At 38.1% G+C, this 17,138-nt stretch overlaps 2 protein-coding genes across 7 annotated transcripts; one reads left to right on the forward strand and one right to left on the reverse strand.

The window, feature by feature from the left end:
* Nucleotides 1–6,773, reverse strand: THAP5 (THAP domain containing 5). 4 transcript variants are annotated; one of them, XM_001501321.5, is made up of 3 exons: nt 6,393–6,773; nt 2,737–2,929; nt 1–2,240 (listed from the first exon to the last, which is right to left on the reverse strand). In XM_001501321.5, the coding sequence occupies exons 1-3, from the start codon at nt 6,470–6,472 to the stop codon at nt 1,341–1,343; spliced, it is 1,173 nt and encodes a 390-aa protein (XP_001501371.1). In that variant the 5' UTR covers nt 6,473–6,773; the 3' UTR covers nt 1–1,340. The 4 variants fall into 4 exon arrangements, with proteins under 4 accessions (XP_001501371.1, XP_070120974.1, XP_023495300.1 ...); XM_070264873.1 differs by having other exon boundaries at nt 3,940–6,601; XM_023639532.2 differs by having other exon boundaries at nt 5,301–6,570.
* On the forward strand, nt 6,471–12,785 carry DNAJB9 (DnaJ heat shock protein family (Hsp40) member B9). 3 transcript variants are annotated; one of them, XM_005609309.4, is made up of 3 exons: nt 6,471–6,766; nt 8,643–8,869; nt 9,861–12,785. In XM_005609309.4, exons 2-3 carry the CDS (start codon nt 8,653–8,655, stop codon nt 10,310–10,312), a joined length of 669 nt encoding a protein of 222 aa, XP_005609366.1. In that variant the 5' UTR covers nt 6,471–6,766; nt 8,643–8,652; the 3' UTR covers nt 10,313–12,785. The 3 variants fall into 3 exon arrangements, with proteins under 3 accessions (XP_005609366.1, XP_005609362.1, XP_005609365.1); XM_005609305.4 differs by having other exon boundaries at nt 6,698–7,019; nt 9,861–11,389; XM_005609308.4 differs by having other exon boundaries at nt 6,730–6,924.
* Nucleotides 12,786–17,138: the final 4,353 nt, after the last annotated feature.

A 17,138-nucleotide genomic window follows, 5' to 3' on the forward strand; every position in this document is an offset into this window, starting at 1 on the left:
TGCAGTCAACTAGTATTTATTGAGCACCTCCTATGTTCCAAGACCAAAATCACATTTGTTACCTTACAGAATTCTCCAAACCATCCTTCACGATAGGTAATAGTATTTTTTACATGACAGTTGAGAAAACAATCAGACAGAAACTTGTTCAACACCATAAACAGTCACATATCTAATTATGCTGACTGCCAATTCTAAGGGATCATCTATTTTTCACATTTGTGTTGTTATCACTAAGTCTCTGCTTTTACATTTCTTTCTCTTAAATTTGTATAGACATGAGCACTATTTTTATTTATATCACCATTACTTCTCTTTCCTACTTGTTTCCTACTTACTCACCACATATCTATAATTTCTTCCTTATAAAGTTTCATAAAATATACATAAGTGGGAATGTATAATATTATGTATTACTCCATCATTCTGGAATTTAAAAATGACAGCAGCACATATTTTAAAAAGCTATACATATTAAATAGATACCAACTGTGATTTCTAAAATACAATAATATTTATTTTAAAAAATTAACCTCACTGAAGTTTTTGGTTTATAAATATAACCTTAAACATAGGATGTTAAGCTTAAATGACTATGTATTATGATGGTCAGACACATATAAGGTACTAAAATGCATATTCTTTCAAGTTTAAAGTACCTCTCCTAAGAACAAGCTAACAATAGTTCCCTATTTTAGTTCAACTAGAATAAAATTATAAAGGGAATATTTCCTTTATATAACAGACAACTATAGCCAAAAGGTAAAACAAGACAGAATTTAATAAATATTGAGGATAATCCAACAGTTAACAATATTAAATTCTGCCAACATCTGGTATTATATAAGTATGAATTAATCTTATAGAAAATTTGATCTATTAAAAGTATTTTACTAGAAAGGGAAGGAACTATAAAGAAACAGATTATGCTACAGATGTAGTAAGTGCCCTCATTTTATAGATTGGAAACTGAGGCTCAATCTTGACAAGTCAGTCCCCAAGTCACATGCCAATGGTCTACCAAGGACTGACTCCTGAGCCTAACTTCTATTCTGGGCTCTTTTTATTTTACCATGTCTGTGTTCTCTCATTTTATGACTTAATCATATAATTTATTTGCTATATTTTAACTTTAATTTGGAAAATTATCAAGTAATGAAACTTTTTCTCTACAGCCCAACAACCTTCTAGTTTTTCTCAAAATGAGCATTACAAGAACAGGATGCAGTTCATAACATTTCTTACCTTAAGATGAAAACTCTATACAGGAAAAAGTTCACTTTACATATAATTTGGTATGGCTGTAAAAAGCTTATATAAGTCATAGCTTTAAAACCTCTTTATATCATAGTAACTTCATATGTTGTAAAATGGTTTTCTATAATCTTGACGTTTTCTTCAGATAGCCAGTTTTCCTGTTTTAGCTGCCTTATAAGAGTTTCCAAAGACTTCAATCTTCCTAGAGTTTGTTGCTCTTGTAGCTCAAGAAGAGTTATCTTTGAATGTAGCTTAGAGACTTTCTGCCAAAGATGCTCCTTATTTATGTCTTGTCTGCAGTAAGAATGTTCAATTTGTAAAACTTCTGTCTCGTAGTCTACATCCTCATATAAGGGGTCATCAACGTCTATGTCTTCCATATCCACGGTTTCTTTTTGGGCAGGTATAAAAGAATTAATTGTAGGTTTGGAATTTTCTGTGGGTACAAAAATGGCAATAACAGATTCTTTATTTGTGTTTAATTCTTCAACTGTCTGAGTAATTGTGCTGAACAAGAATGGGTTTTCCTGTGCTGACTTAATTTCCACGGAATTATTTGGAAAGCTAGGATTAGCAGGATGATTGGTAGTTATTTCAAGAACTTCTTGGGTTTCCAAAGACTGTTCAATACCTTCTGAATTTGAAGTTGTCAAAGTAATAGTTGTAGCATTTAGATTCTCAAAAGATGTGGGAAAACCACCTATACCTATGTCTTGATTAACTGATGCTTCCAAGGTACACTGTGGTTTTTCAGTATCCTGCTTAACTAGATTAAGAGTTAATAGGTTATTTTGTATACTTTCTGTTTTGGGAACTGACGGCTTCATCAGTAATTTTGCATGTTCAGGGACAACACCTGTGTTAACTGTGTTTTTCTTTGGCTGATTTGATGCAAATGATTCTTCTGACTTGGCTTTTAGGCACACTTCTTTCTCATCTTCCAATTTTTTCTTCTGCGATTTTTTTTTGGAAGAGTCTTTTCCCTAGAAAATAATATTTTCAAATTCTAAAGAAGATGTCCTGACCAGGCTTTTTCTCTTATTAGTTAGCGCTGACTATTTAATTATAACTTTGAGCCAGTATACTGGCCAAGCAAATTTATTCCATTAAAAAAATTTTCTAAACGTATAACAACTCAAATATACTTTAAAGCGTTTTTTAAAAAAGCATTAAGCATATTTAATATATGATCGAAACATTTCAGATCATTCAAAAGACCAGTAAAAAAAATCTTAGGTCACTAACATGTTAATAACTTAATAATTTATATATGTTATCTTTTGCTTCTCTTAAGCCATGCTTCACAATTGTTCAAATATTTTAAAAAATTATCATACTTTTAGTAAAAGTAAAAATTACTTTCCCTTTTTTCTGTTTTCCCAGCACTTATCTTTCCCTCTCACTCCTTCCACCTGAGTACCTGTCACCCTGGAATCGCCACCCTGCCCAGCATTATCTCCCCTCCCCCACCTCTAATACCTGATTGTCTTCAGGCAAGGAAAATATCGTTGGAACTGCAGTTTGTTTCAAATACCGAATACCCCATCTGACGTCAAGAGAGTCAGGAGTAAAATGGTCACTACACAGGAACTGGTATTTACTGGGAATCCATGAATCTCGTTTCATATTCTTTAACCATTTTTCAAGCCTTTCTTTGTCATGTAGAGGAAATCTGAAATTAAAAAAGGAAAACTTTGCTATATTTTTACAATTTTGCCAGATTCCAGGCTTGCACATATAGTGCTGTAAAAGCAAGGCAAACAACCCCACCACACGAGAACATCTTCATGACAACTACTACAAATCATCTCTGCAGTACAGAGGCTTAAGAAACAAGATGTGTAGACAGAGCTTTTGTCTGTGAAGAATGGCTTGTAAAACATAATCCAGAGTCCTTTCAAAGCAAACCATATTAGTTCCTATAAAGGATAAAATCTATTCATGTTTTCTACGAATTATATTCTCTTTTTATTTTGTTGTGTAGTTTGCCTAGAACTAGCAGTGAGCTTTGTAAAAACTACAAAGTCCTATTAAATGTATTCATACTAGTACTACAAGTCAAATGGTTCCTTCTCTATAATTCAAGGAAGTATTAAGCTTTAGCCTTTTATATTAACATTTTAAGAATAAGCAGATGTTAACTAAAACAAATGGTTCAGCAGACAATAAAATACTAAATCTTATAAAACTACTAATATTCCATTCTTTTTACCAGAATCAGCCTCAATTCTACCCATATGTAATTTAGTTCAATACTTCTAGACTTCTCTAATCAATGGACTGGGAACTCTAAAATTCAAGTTCTAAAAGAGAATCTGATACAAAAAAAGAACTAAACATTTTGAAAAGAACTTAGATATTTTATAATATAAAACAAATCAAATAGAAAAGAGAGAAAGGCAAGATAGCTCTTTATATGTGTTGTTCCTGTACTGACAAGAACCTGGATTTAGAGCTGGCTCGAATATACTGCAATGTGTTTTACAGGCAAAACTGGACTAACGGCAGAGTCTGACAGAAAACTTTTCTACCAGTCTACATAGGTTTGAGTTAAACTGTATTAAACAACAGTGAGTTAACAGTGATTTACATTTCTTTTGATGATTTTAAAAGAACACAGTCCAAGGCATATACTAGATAATAATTTTCTATTTTTAAAAAATAGTAATAATAGGGGCTGACCCCGTGGCTGAGTGGTTAAGTTCGCGCACTCCGCTGCAGGTGGCCCAGTGTTTCGTTGGTTCGAATCCTGGGCGCGGACATGGCACTGCTCATCAGACACGCTGAGGCAGCGTCTCACATGCCACAACTAGAAGGACCCACAACGAAGAATATACAACTATGTACCGGGGGGCTTTGGGGAGAAAAAGGAAAAAATAAAAAAAACTTTAAAAAAAAAATAGTAATAATGTAACAAGGTTTCTCATACAAAAAGCAGCTGTTATACAGTCCTTCCCATCCCAACAAGCTATGCTTTGTAGCAGCATGACTTTTTTCCCCTAAATTTGATAACTTTATAAGATGCTAGGGGAAAAGTCTGGGGACTTTGTAGGAAATAATTTTTAACTCTGACATCCTTACATGAAAAAATCAGATGATTTACCTTAGGAAGTTCTTACCGTAGATACAATATTCAGACATGGTTTGAAATTTTTTTAACCTTGCACATATCCATAATTTAGGCTATAATCACGATAAGCATAACCAGAAACAGCATTTAAAGGCAAAAAGAATTTTCTTTTCAGAGGACCAAAATTCTGCTAGCCATAATTAAGTCCTTACATTTTCTGGTTACATCTAAAATGAGAATATGCCTTTTATAATAATGTATTTTTTATGTAATTTCATGTATAAAAATACTGTTTGCAAATTATTTCTATTGTACCTATATGCTAAATTATGAAACAATTTTAAAAAATACACTTTGTGAATATCTTTATTAGTAACTGGATTGCAATGCTTTCTCAACAGGTAAACCTCTAAGATCTCCTGGAATATGTTTCCAGAACAAATTAATATCTTTATACTGGTTCAATTTATTTGACTGGTAATTTTGTTTCACTGTCTTATTAATTCCCAAAAGAGCATAAAATACTAACAGTATAAACTGGACACTATATGTATATATAACTGAATTTCCCAATTTATATAAATTTATACTACAGCTTCTATAGTGTAAGCATGAACAAATTCAATTCTTCAAGTTTAGTGCTATTAGGGAAATGAAACTAATTCAATTTTTATTTTGTGGATTACCCATGGAATTTAAAAAACTCTACTTTCAGTTAATTCACATTCTGAGAAAAAACATCTTTATAATTGACTTCCTCTGGCAATATTTTTGCCTCCTTAAAAATAGTAACTATGCGGTCCATAGATAAAGATTAATTTAAAGAATTTTTAGTCTGGGGGTTGTACCCCCCAAATGCAAGGCCAAATAAATTTGGGAAATATGGGGCTAAATCAAGTTCAACACGATCCTTTGCCACAAACTTTCTGAGAGCCAGAGCCATTAACATACTAGCATTCTTCCATTAACTGACCATGGACTGCATTCTCCAGCCTGCCCAGCAAAAACACCTCTCTTTGCATCTTGTGGAAGAGCTTCAAGGGAGACAATCCTGGAATATTGCCAAGGAGTGTGAATTCTTTGAGGTTATCAGTTTTTTCCCCGTTACTTAAGATAGTGAAAAGGAGATGAATCATTAGTGAATGCAGACCTTCAGGTCCAAAGTAAAATAGGCTTCATAAAACAACTGGTGAAAATCCGAAGAAAGTAAGACAACTGGTGTAGAGTTAAATTAATTATTTTTAAATACAAGAAAAAAAGGAAATATGTAGTCTACGTTTATTTTCATATATACTAAGTATGTACTGAATGCCAGGCGCTGTTTCACCTCTTTACACACTGTGAATTAGGTACTATGAATATCTCCAAGTCATAGATGAGCGATCTTAGACACAGTTTCAATAATTTGCAGAAGGTCATTCAACTACAAAGTAGTGGAGCCAGGATATGAACCTACTAAGTCCGGCCTTGGAGCTTGGACTCTTAATTATTACATAACACTACTTCCCTGCTCTGAATAAAATGAGTACTTCTGGCGTCTCTCGGAAATATTTCGTGGCACTAGTAATTCGGATTAACATGCTGTTCTGTGTAGGAATGAAAAGGGTACAGAACCCTGAACAGCATATAGGTTCTAATTCTGCCTCTGCGACAAAACTTTCAAGGTCAGCGACCTACAGAATTTGTGAAAGGCATTTCTTTCGGAGAAAATGGGATAAGAGCTATGCGACCTAACTCACAGGGTGCACCTTCCCACTCGGCAGGTCTGCTGTGTACCTAAGCGCTGGTTAACGTCGTTCAACGAAACGAGGTCAGGTGAGGTGTGCAAACGCTCTAGTTCACAGCCCAACAGGCCCTGATGCCTCGCCATCAGGCCAGCGTCCTTGCTCAGCTAGGACATTTCCAGGTAAACTGAGCTGAGCCCTCACGCCTTCCTCCCGTGCAGGGACCGACCCCATCCGGACACATTATAGAGCAGATCGCAGATACCCCAAATCCCGGGCCAAACGCCACCGGGCTGCGGCCCAAAGGCAAGGCTGACCCTTCTGCTCCAGGGACAACTTACGGGTAAAAACTTAACTTCCGGTCTTTATTGTTTCGCCCCCGGCGGTTCTTACAGCAAATCGCTGCGCAATAGCGAGGCATCGCTCCCCGGCGGCCTCAGGCGACCCAGGCCAGCAAGGGGCGCAAACGGGCCCTCCTCGCAGAGGCGGGGCCGCAGGTGCACGCCGCCGAGCCACTGCGCCTGCGCTGGGATGGGCCAAAAGGAAAGACGCCGCAACCGTCGACTCACTTCCGCTTCTGCGGCCTTCAGTTCCGCCCCTTCAGGGGTTGGAGCCGGAAGTGACGCACAGGTTGAGCCGCAACAACAGTTTTCCACGTGCGCGTAGGGCGCCAGGGTCACGTGGGCAGGCGGGAGCCAATTGGGAAGCGCTTCGTGTAGGTCTTCTCCTGAGGTGGCGGCGCCCGCAACGGTCGCTCGCCAGTGGGGAGCGGGCTGAGAGGGGAGGCGGCGGTGGTGGCGGCAAGAGGACGCGAGGTTGCTGTATAAACGGCAGCGGGGCGCGCGCCGGCTCCCGGAGGCCGCGGAGGCCGGGGTGAGGGGCCAGGCCCGAGGCGCTGTGCGGAGCCCGTCGTCAGCCTCGCCGGCGCCTCGGCTCTGTGGAGAAGCAGCCGCCGCCGAAGGGCGCGGGTGAGGGACGAGGCCGAGCTCGCGGTGATGGGGTTTGGAACGTCCCCAGGCCGGGGCCTGTCTGTGGGCTGCCTTGGCTTCGGGGTCCGCCGCGGTCGCCGCAAGGGCTTTGGGCGGCCTGGTGTTGGTGGGGAAGGGAGGAAGGAGGAGATGGCCGCGCACAGAAGAATGCTTTGTGTTTTGGTTGTCCCGCTGGCCTCCTAGGCCGTCGGACAGCTCCTCCCGGGCCGGCCCCGGGGCCGTGGACAGCCCAGACGGCGGCGCCTGGACCGACGGGACGGATGCCGGTGGCCTTTGGGCGTAGGCTGGATGGTCCAGCCCAACCGGCCACCGGCCGCGGGGAGGAGGGCCCGTCCTGGGAAGGAGGAGAAGTCAGTATAATGCAAAAGTCAGTCTACTAAAAAGGTGTCAGATATTCAACGCGAAACTGCAATAACGTTTCTTAAACCAGCAAGGTGCCCCTCTGATAGTTTTAGCCCCTCCTCGACTAGGGAACATCCTGCTGCCCTGCGGCGTCCCCAGGACGCGCTTGCTTGTGTTCTTTAAACCCGGAGGTTGTACTTGATCCTTGGGACCCGTGACTATGAGTAACTCGCTGGAAAGAAGAAATCCACCTGTTAATTACGTTCCGGGAGGCCCCAGGAGAGGAAGGCAGGCAGTTTCCACAAACCCTAGTGCCTTTCGTCAGCCTTGTTATGTCATCATAGGTTATTAAGGACTCTTGTGGTACAGTGTTCATAAAACAGCATCACTTTTTGAATCCCGAGTCATTGTATCGATACCATCAAGAATTCTAAGTTGAATTCTAAGTTAAAACTTCTTTAAGGTTAGAGAAATGTTTTAATGACCACTGAGAAGTTTGAAAATAAGAATTGAACGTATCTAAAGTACAAACTATGGAAGTTCTTTTTTCTGGCAGCCTTAGCAGAAATCTTAAATTCGATTAATTATGAGTTTTTAACAAAACTTATTTAGCTTTTTTGTTAAATATTTGGGATCTTAGAGTTAAAAAAAAGACTGCATTTTATTGGGTAGCGTTGTCAGTATGATTGTGAGTTGAGATTCTCCATTTTCAATCCTTGGCTCACCTTGCTGAAATCAAAGTTGAAGTCGGTGCTTTCTTAGGGAGGGAAAATTACTGCTAATTCAGATTTACTGGGCTGTTTACCTAGGTAATGTACTTTTTTTTTCTCTGAAGTTCCTTTTTTTTAATCCCCCTTAGAATATGGATTCCTGAAAGAAAGATTGAGACCCTTTAAAATATTTGGATTTCAACCCTTTTTTTACCATGCTTTCATATGTTGAGTCTTAAATATTAGCTGGTAAAAATCAGTTATTGGACATTTTTGTGTCTTCTCTGTGTAAGGCCAAAGTATTAGTGGAACGGCAAAGGCGAGAAAGATTTTCCTCAGTTTGGTTGGATTATATTTGCTCTCAAGGATACAAGGGATTTATAAGTAATAAAGTCTAGATAAATGAAATAACGTGGGAAAAGGTACAAGATACTATATGCTTAACATTTTGATACTGCGTTAAGTATACCTTGTTTCCTAAAACTTCATTGGTTTTGTTTCTTTTTAAAAGAAAAATCTTAAGATAAATTTTTTTTCTTTTCTTTTTCAGGATATTAGAAATGGCTACTCCCCAGTCAGTTTTTGTCTTTGCAATTTGCATTTTAATGATAACGGAATTAATCTTGGCCTCAAAAAGTTACTATGATATCTTAGGTGTGCCAAAATCGGCTTCAGAGCGCCAAATCAAGAAGGCCTTTCACAAGTTGGCCATGAAGTACCATCCTGACAAAAATAAGAGCCCCGATGCTGAAGCAAAATTCCAAGAGATTGCAGAAGGTAAGTAAATGACTCTCTGAGGTCTCACAGGTTTGCGCTAGGAAGGGAGAATGATAGCTAAGGAGTGTGGATGTATTTGAAGGTTTGTGGAGATGAGAGGGGCAGTGGGATCTATGTTTAAATATAGTGAGATTCTCGAGACTATTTTCTTATAACAGATACTTTGATTCCTGGATGGGTGAATGGTAGTATATATTTTTATTGTCATACAGATCTAAAAATATTGAAAATATATTATTTCATTCTTTTGTTGTTTATAAAATCACTTATTGTTTCTGTGTCAGAAGGAATTTTAGGTCCCCCAAACTGATAACTAACTTATGAAACGTAGTTTTTACTAAGTATGGAAATTAAATATAAAAATATTAAGTATAAAAAAATTTAAATAGACTCTAAAATGCCTTGTTTTTTTTTTCCTTCTTTACTTGGTCTACATTTCAAAGCTACGTTTGTTGTCTTTAAACGAAAAGTATGAAACAAATTTTGACTTAAGACTAATTCTGAAACAAATTGCACCTCGTAAACATTCAGTAATTAATGGTGGGTAGAGGTAACTGGGTAGGGAGTTGGAGTTAAACATTTACTTCAACTAGTAAGGAAGTGCACAATTTGAATTCTTCTTAATTGGTTATATTTGACCATTGTATAATACAAGTAATGTTTTTACACAAATAATATGAAGAATAACGCTATGTAACTGTTGCCCACAAGTTTATTTGTAGTAATGGTATTATTCATGTAACAGATATTTATTGGTGTTTAACAGAGGCAGGCATTGTGCTAACTGCTGATAGTATGCAGTGAACAAGACAAAGTCCCTGCCTTTTGTAACTTTCATTTTAACTTTATTCTTATGTTTGCAGTGTTTTAGTTTTACTTGTGATGTGAAATCCTTCCCTAAAATAGAGAGTTGAATTCACTTATTTGAAGATGTTTGAATGTATGTAATTTTGATTACTTTTAGTTACTAAAGTATTTTTGTTTCTTTCAGCATATGAAACACTCTCAGATGCTAATAGGCGAAAAGAGTATGATACACTTGGACACAGTGCTTTTACTAATGGTAAAGGACAAAGAAGTAGTGGAAGTCCTTTTGAGCAGTCATTTAACTTCAATTTTGATGACTTATTTAAAGACTTTGGTTTTTTTGGTCAAAACCAAAACACTCGGTCTAAGAAGCATTTTGAAAATCACTTCCAGACACGCCAGGATGGTTCCAGTAGACAAAGGCATCATTTCCAGGAGTTTTCTTTTGGAGGTGGACTGTTTGATGACATGTTTGAAGATATGGAGAAAATGTTTTCTTTTAGTGGTTTTGATACCACCAATCAGCACACAGTACAGACTGAAAATAGATTCCATAGCTCTAGTAAGCACTGCAGAACTGTCACTCAACGAAGAGGAAATATGGTTACCACATACACTGACTGTTCAGGACAGTAGTTTATTCTTTTTTCTGTTCTCACTAAACCCAACTAGTTGACTCTTCTTCAATATCTTTGATGCAAAACAATTTTCTGTGAACAATTTTGACAGTGCATGATTTCACTTAACTTGATATAGCTATTAAATATATTTAAATTGTTTTTGAAAAATTCAACATTCACTTAGTAGAGAAATAGCTAATTATTAATTTCCCTAGTTAGGAAGGGTTCTTTAAAAGAAGATATTATAATTCTCCCTGGTCTTTTTTTCTCTACTTGCCCTTGGTCTTATTAATGTGGCCAGTTTTATTACCAAGAAAAGATTGAATTTGCCTGATACATATTTAAAGGTTAAACTTTATTGTAGATTTCAATTGTATTGAACTTGAATGATTTTTGCAGTGAACCTTTGCTAATTTAAAATTGCATGCTCTGTAGCATCTCTAACTTGGGTTGCTAAATGTACATGAAACTGTATAATTGAGTCATTCAGCAAAAGATAGCAGTATCTTGGTTAGTTTCCACTGAAAGCTTCAGGTTAATTTCCACTGAAAGCTTCAGAAAGTCATGGTTTAATATTTACCACAGAACCGTGCCTTTCTACAGTAGAATTGGAGTAAAGGAAATAATGGTATTGCTTATAGTCATTAGGCTGAAAGTTGAAAACTTAATGAAATATTGCCAAGAGATGGTTACGTGTTTGGTCCCTGACTAGTGATTTTGTAGTGTTGAAATCATAGCTACTTTACACATCTTTTCTTATTTCTTAGTTGTTGGCACTCTAGGTCTTAATATGGATTTATGTATTTTTGTGTGTGTGTGGTTCCTCTTCTTTGCACTCATCTTTATCTAGAGATTGACTAATACCTCATTCTGTTTGTAAAAACAGCCAGTAATTTCTGTGCAACCTTATTATGTGCAATATTTTTAAATCCTAAGAAATGTGTGCTTTTGTTTTCAGATAGACTTATTTCTTTAGTTCTGCACTTTTCCATGTTTTACTCCATATGAGTATTAATCCTATGGATACACATTCAAACTAGTAAATATCTCATACAACATTGTGTGTGAGAGAAATATAATATTTACAATATGACGTTCTCTGTTGTTATTTGTTGTTAAAAGTTTATTCTACAATTCTGGAGGTAAGGAGGTGCATAAGCACTGGGGCTGCTTATGCTGCTCAGAGACCATATTCCAGAAGTTACTTTTGACTTACCTGAAAACCCTGATGGGAACTTATTTCCGTTTGGTAATTTCTCTTGCTTTCTTATTTGTCCTTCCCTCACAAATTTTGGTAGCTTGAAGATTTTGTTAATTATAATTTTGGTGTATTTGCTTGCTAGGAGCAAATATTCTTGCCACTGGTTCTTTCCTCTTTAGACCTGGTTGGGAGAAAGGAGAGACTTTGCGTATAACTATATTTGTTAATAATCGTCTTTAATTTGAACACTGTGAGGAAAGTGAATTTATCCTGTTATATTTATATTCCGTAATTATTTCCTGTAATTTATACCTACTACTTTTGTTTGATAATTAGAAAATAGCTGTACTTTGAATTTTGGTCTGAGGACTCTATGTAACTTAGCAAATAGAACAAATGAAGCCAAAAAAAAAAGTTCCATTTTCCATTTTCAAATTAGGATTAACTTTAAAGATTATTTTTATATTGTTGGCATTTAGTCATTTTTCTCCAGGGCCTGATTATCTTCCTTGTTTTTCCCATTCTGAATGTTTATTTGAAACCCCTCTTTTTTTCTTTAACCTCCCTTTTTGGCTCTTTGGCATAAGTTTTGCAAGGAAAAACAGACCCTGAATCACACTTAAGATACAAAATATCGAGAAAGATACTTAGGTAATGTACAGATATGTGTGTGTTCTGTGAGTAGTTTGATATATGAGCAACTAGAAATTAGACCAGTAATCAACATTGAAGTTTCCTCAATAACTTAATTTTTTTCTTCTTTATAGTCTGTACAGATTGAATGTACAAAGATAGAAAATGGAAAATTTCTTAAGAAATGACCAGGACAATAGCTTAATCTACACTGCCTACACAAATCAACACAACGTGAAATATATTAGTTTTTTTTTCCTTCTGGGTAAAACAGTAATATTCATAACATGACTTTTAATCTTTTTCTTGAACTGATTTCTGTAATTCTTCAAGTTTTCTGGGTTGAATATGTATTGAATTGGATGCTATAGGGCCTGTAGGGCATGTAGAAGTCATGGGAGTGTTCATGCTCTAGAATTGGCATAGTTAACTGCTGATCTGACGGCTGATTATAGACAGTTTTTGTGCTATGAGTTTCAGGTCCAGTTCTGAGATTAGTTCCATTCAGGTTGCCCAAGGCCAATTAAGGATTTGTACACTCCTGAGGTAGTTACTTTAATTTTTTGAGGTGAAATTTTGTTTGGCAATTAAAAGAACACACTAGGGGAAAATGAGAACGTTGCCACATAGAATAAAGAAGAAATTGGTACTAGCAGTAAGTCTCTGAAGTTTTTATATTCATGTTAATGCTGGCACCTTCAGTTCCACGTGACAGGTTGAATATAATCAGTCATGATTGCTTTCCCTCTTGGTCTCAATGACAGAAAATATAAGAATGAAATCATAGAAGTGCTGGAAAACAACAGAAGTGTTGAGACATTCTGGGAAGGTATAAAGCAGAAGTAACTGGATTGAGACAGAAATCAGAACCACAGCCAAGTTGTCCTGAGAAGCTTTAAGGCTCAGATTGGGTGGTGGGTCAGAGTGGGAGAAGGGGGAGCATGCAGAAGGAATGGACCAGAGTTTGATCATGTGAATTCACTGAAGAACTGCAGTGGGAACCCCTGCCCTTTCCTCTACCCTCCAGATAAACTTGTTGACAGCTTTTTTTCCTTCAGGGGAAGGACTAAGAGTAACTTCAAAGAAAGATTATCTCTGGGGAGGCTCCTCAGGGTTTTGGGATGCCATAGAAAGGTAGAGCTGAGGTAAAGTGAATTCTCACTTGAGGATGGAGAGGAAGCTGGTGAGTAGTGGCCGCACTCCACTCCCAGAGTAAAGCCTCCTTACTTTGGCATGTATAGGGAACAGTGGCTTCTGCATGCCCACCACGGACCTGCGGTGACTGCTGGATGACATGCCCTGACCACTTGCAGAGAACCATAGCTCCTATCCAAAAAGGAGATCTAATGCAGGTACATACAACTGCTGAGGAAACTCTACCAGCTATGTGTGGAATTTGATGTAGTCCTTCATAAACATACAGATGTCCAAGAAATGTCAGACATTTAAGGAAAACCAACAACAGGGAAGAGAAACTCCAACATCCAACCCTGGCAGAAAGAAATGTAATTCAGGGACTATAAGATAATTTAAAATTTTAGTATTATCGGCCTCGATAGAATATTACATAAATAAATCAAGCATAGGTCCATGTCTTGCCTAACTTGCTTACTGCAAGGTTTCCTTCTCTGTGGTGATGGTGTCAGACAGGATAGGTGAAGCAATATGAGTCTACATTTAGTGTACGTTTACATCAACTACAACCTAAGTCAGTGGAAGATACAGCAGATGTGCAATGCATATGTTCCCAACGTGCAGACCTTATTTTGACTCTCTCCTACAAAATTCAGATTCTTGCTCTTATCTCAACTTTGCTGCTCTAACTCCTCCCCAGCTTTTCTTCAGACCTTGCCCTGTGGTGGAACTGCCTAGTGAAGGAGAGCAATATTTGCCACCCCAAAATATGCTTCTTTGGCATGAGGATTATTTTAGTCTGATTATTGTTTTTTTTTTTTAAAACTGCAGACGGGAGAAGCTCTGACAATGAAATAAATGTTAACCTTTTTTAAGAGACATTTACATTTATAAGGCATATCTCCATTTGTAAGGGTGTCTCCCTCTCTGTACAAGGAAAGTGAGGATGACTAAATCTAACAAACTCTTATCAATGCAGAAAGCCTGGACTTGAATCTGCATTACAACCTTACAACCTTACCCTTGTTCACTGTGCTTTGCCTGGAAACCTCTCATAACTTCTTTCCCACCTCCCAACATCCTATATTGTCTTTGACTGGAGATGGTATTTAAGGTGATGGCTTGGGTCATTTCTGAGAGTTACTCAGTTCTCCTGGGTGTATCATGTATACAAGAGGTATACATGTTATTAAACGTCTGTGTATTTCTTCTGTTAATCTGTGTTTTATTTCAAGGGAGGTCTCAGTGAAGAATCTAGAAGGAAAGAGGGAAAATTATTTTCACTTCCCTACACTAGATAATTTGTTGTGCTGCCCTATTTATTGTTATTCATTATAATACATCATAAGGGGTGCAGGTGCTTGCATTCCCATGGAAGGAAACAGGCAATATCTGTAATAAGTGAATTACTATGTAAGGTGATAAACTACAGAAAAAATGTCCCACAGGGGAAGAATATTGGGAGGGCAGGCAGGTCAAGGGTGTGTTGAGATTTTCAACAGCATGGTCAGTGTAGGCCTCATTGAGAAGGTGAATCTGCACAGACTTGAGTTATTTATATGGAAGATGGAAGGATGTGTGACAAGTTCTAGGAACAGCAAAGGAGACACTGTAGCTGGAGTCCCGTGAGTAAGGGAGACTAGTTGGAGATGAGTTCATAAAGATAATGGGGGTTAAGGGCAGATCATTTAGGGCTTTCTCAGCTTTTGTCAAAGATATGGCATTGGAATGTGATGTGATAGCTGAATTTTGAGCAAATAAATGACTTCATCTTCTGTATGTTTCAAAAGGATCACTCTAGCTGCTGTGTTGTTAGTAGACTATAGAGGGGCAGTTGTGGAATAGGGAGACCAGTTAGAAGGCTGTTTCAGTATTCCAGGATGAGAGATGGGTGCAGCTAGAGCACTGCACCGGTGGTAGCAGTGGAGTTGGTGGGAAGTGGTTGGATTCCAGACGTATTCTGCAAATAGAGTCAGCAGGATTTGCTTATGGATGGATGTAGACATGAAAGACAGAGGGGAAAAGGATGTTTCTAAACTTTGTGTTTAGGGAACCAGAAAGATAGTTGCCAATTAATTATGGCATCAGCCTTTGGGGAGACATCAGCTTTATTCCGTGAGATCGATCTTCAGGAAGAACGGGATGTGTGCCCTCAAATCTGTCTCCCTGATTTAGGATTTGGGGTGAAATTTAAGAGGTTAGGGCCAATAGGCTGGCGCGTGGAAATGCTGGTGGGATAGGTTTTGCTTAGCGGGCTTTGAGTATTTATGCTAAGTTTTTAAACATTTATGACAGGGTTCTAAACATTTATGATAGGATTTCAAAGATTTTTGATGAGGTGGGGAGGGAATATTAAAACCAGAGCTTCCTGAATGAGGGACTCCTCACTTCTGGTAAGAGTCAGGCTTTCAAGTTCGTGTGTGTCCCAGTCCTTGGGTTCCATGGGAAGGAGGATCTTTGGTTCCATGGTCATTTCAGGTTAAGATTTCTGTTTTTGTGCGTGCTCTGGTTGCATGACTTGCGGGTTTTCTGAATGGCAGTTCTTAATCACTCTGTTAAGAGATGGGATCAGTTGAACTGGGGCCTGTGGTTACAATACCAACTTTGAGATGATGTTTCATGGGTGGCGATATGTCTGGAATTTGGAGAAGGAGCTGAGCTGGAAATGTATATTTTGGAATTCTCAAAATGTAGGTGATATGTTAATTCTTAAGATTAAATGAAGTCACCAAGGGAATATTTATAGATATAGAAACTGATCCCTCAGCTGCTCTAAAATTAAAAGTATAAGGAGAAAATGAGGAACCTATAAAGGTATCTGAGAAGAAGTAGCCAATGAGTTAGGAGTTTTGTGTCTTGGGAGAAAGGGAAAAGAAGGTATATCAAGTAGTAGAAAGTGATCAACTTTGTGAAATGCTGCCACTAAGTCCAGTAAGATGATGCCTGAGAACTGACCATTGTTTTTTTTTAGCATTATAGAGATCAGAAATGACCTTGACAGGATTAAAGCTGAGTACCTGAGGGTTACTGTAAATATTCAATAAGATTTTCTTTCCACCTTGTTATGAAAAGAAATTAATCTTGTCAGTTTGCTGTTTTCCTTTTTAACCTGAGGGGTGACTCAAGGGTCACAAGGATTTATGAGCTTCTGTTATAGAAGAAAGAGAATGCCTTCCGGGATCATCACATAACCATCCCTGAGCTCCCGTGGATGTCCAGAAGTCAGATTGCCCAGGGGTTTATCCCGAGTGAAAGAAACAGGATTATCCTTTTGTTTTTCCAAAACTCCTGCCATACCCCTTAGCATTATAAAAACCCTTGCATTCTTCTCTTGTTAATGCAGATTTGAGCAAACCCATGCTCCTGCCTTCTTGGTCAATTCGAATAAACCTTTCTCATCTCCAAGCACCAATGTGTTAGTGTTTGGGTTACTGTGCATCCATTGGTTACAGGAACTTGAGGTTAAGAGGTTCAGTATCAAGACCAATTTCGTTTTTTCTTGCTGAGGAAAATTCACCCAGAACTAACATCCATGCCAATCTTCCTGTATTTTTTAGTATGTGCGCCACCAGCACAGCATAGCTGCTAACAGAGCAGTGGTGTAGGTCTGCACCCAGGAACCAAAACTGGGCCACTGAAGTGGAGTGTGCTGAACTTAACCACTAGCCCACTGCAGCTGGCCCAAGACCAATTTCTCCCAAGTGATGAGAGTGTGCCTGATTGGAGCAGAGTTGGGAGAGAGTATCAGCAAAACTATGCTTTTAAATAAGTTATTTGGAAAAGAATTTATAGTGAATACATTTCTGCACAGAATTTTTAACAGGAATGTTTTAGTTGAGTTTCAATTATGACTCCATCCATGTAGCAAATAGCT

The sequence above is a fragment of the Equus caballus genome, chromosome 4 (genome assembly GCF_041296265.1).
Source record: "Equus caballus isolate H_3958 breed thoroughbred chromosome 4, TB-T2T, whole genome shotgun sequence".
In the NCBI taxonomy this organism is placed as follows: domain Eukaryota; kingdom Metazoa; phylum Chordata; class Mammalia; order Perissodactyla; family Equidae; genus Equus; species Equus caballus.

Bases quoted from the DNA above. Each gene is read 5' to 3' on its own strand.
- DNAJB9 (XM_005609309.4), top strand. From the start codon at position 8,653: ATGGCTACTCCCCAGTCAGTTTTTGTCTTTGCAATTTGCATTTTAATG. The intron at 8,870-9,860 runs GTAAGTAAATGA...TGTTTCTTTCAG, and splicing joins ATTCCAAGAGATTGCAGAAG to CATATGAAACACTCTCAGAT.
- THAP5 (XM_001501321.5), bottom strand. From the start codon at position 6,472: ATGCCTCGCTATTGCGCAGCGATTTGCTGTAAGAACCGCCGGGGGCGA. The intron at 2,930-6,392 runs GTAAGTTGTCCC...TTTTAATTTCAG, and splicing joins CGGAAGTTAAGTTTTTACCC to ATTTCCTCTACATGACAAAG. The intron at 2,241-2,736 runs GTATTAGAGGTG...ATTATTTTCTAG, and splicing joins CCTTGCCTGAAGACAATCAG to GGAAAAGACTCTTCCAAAAA.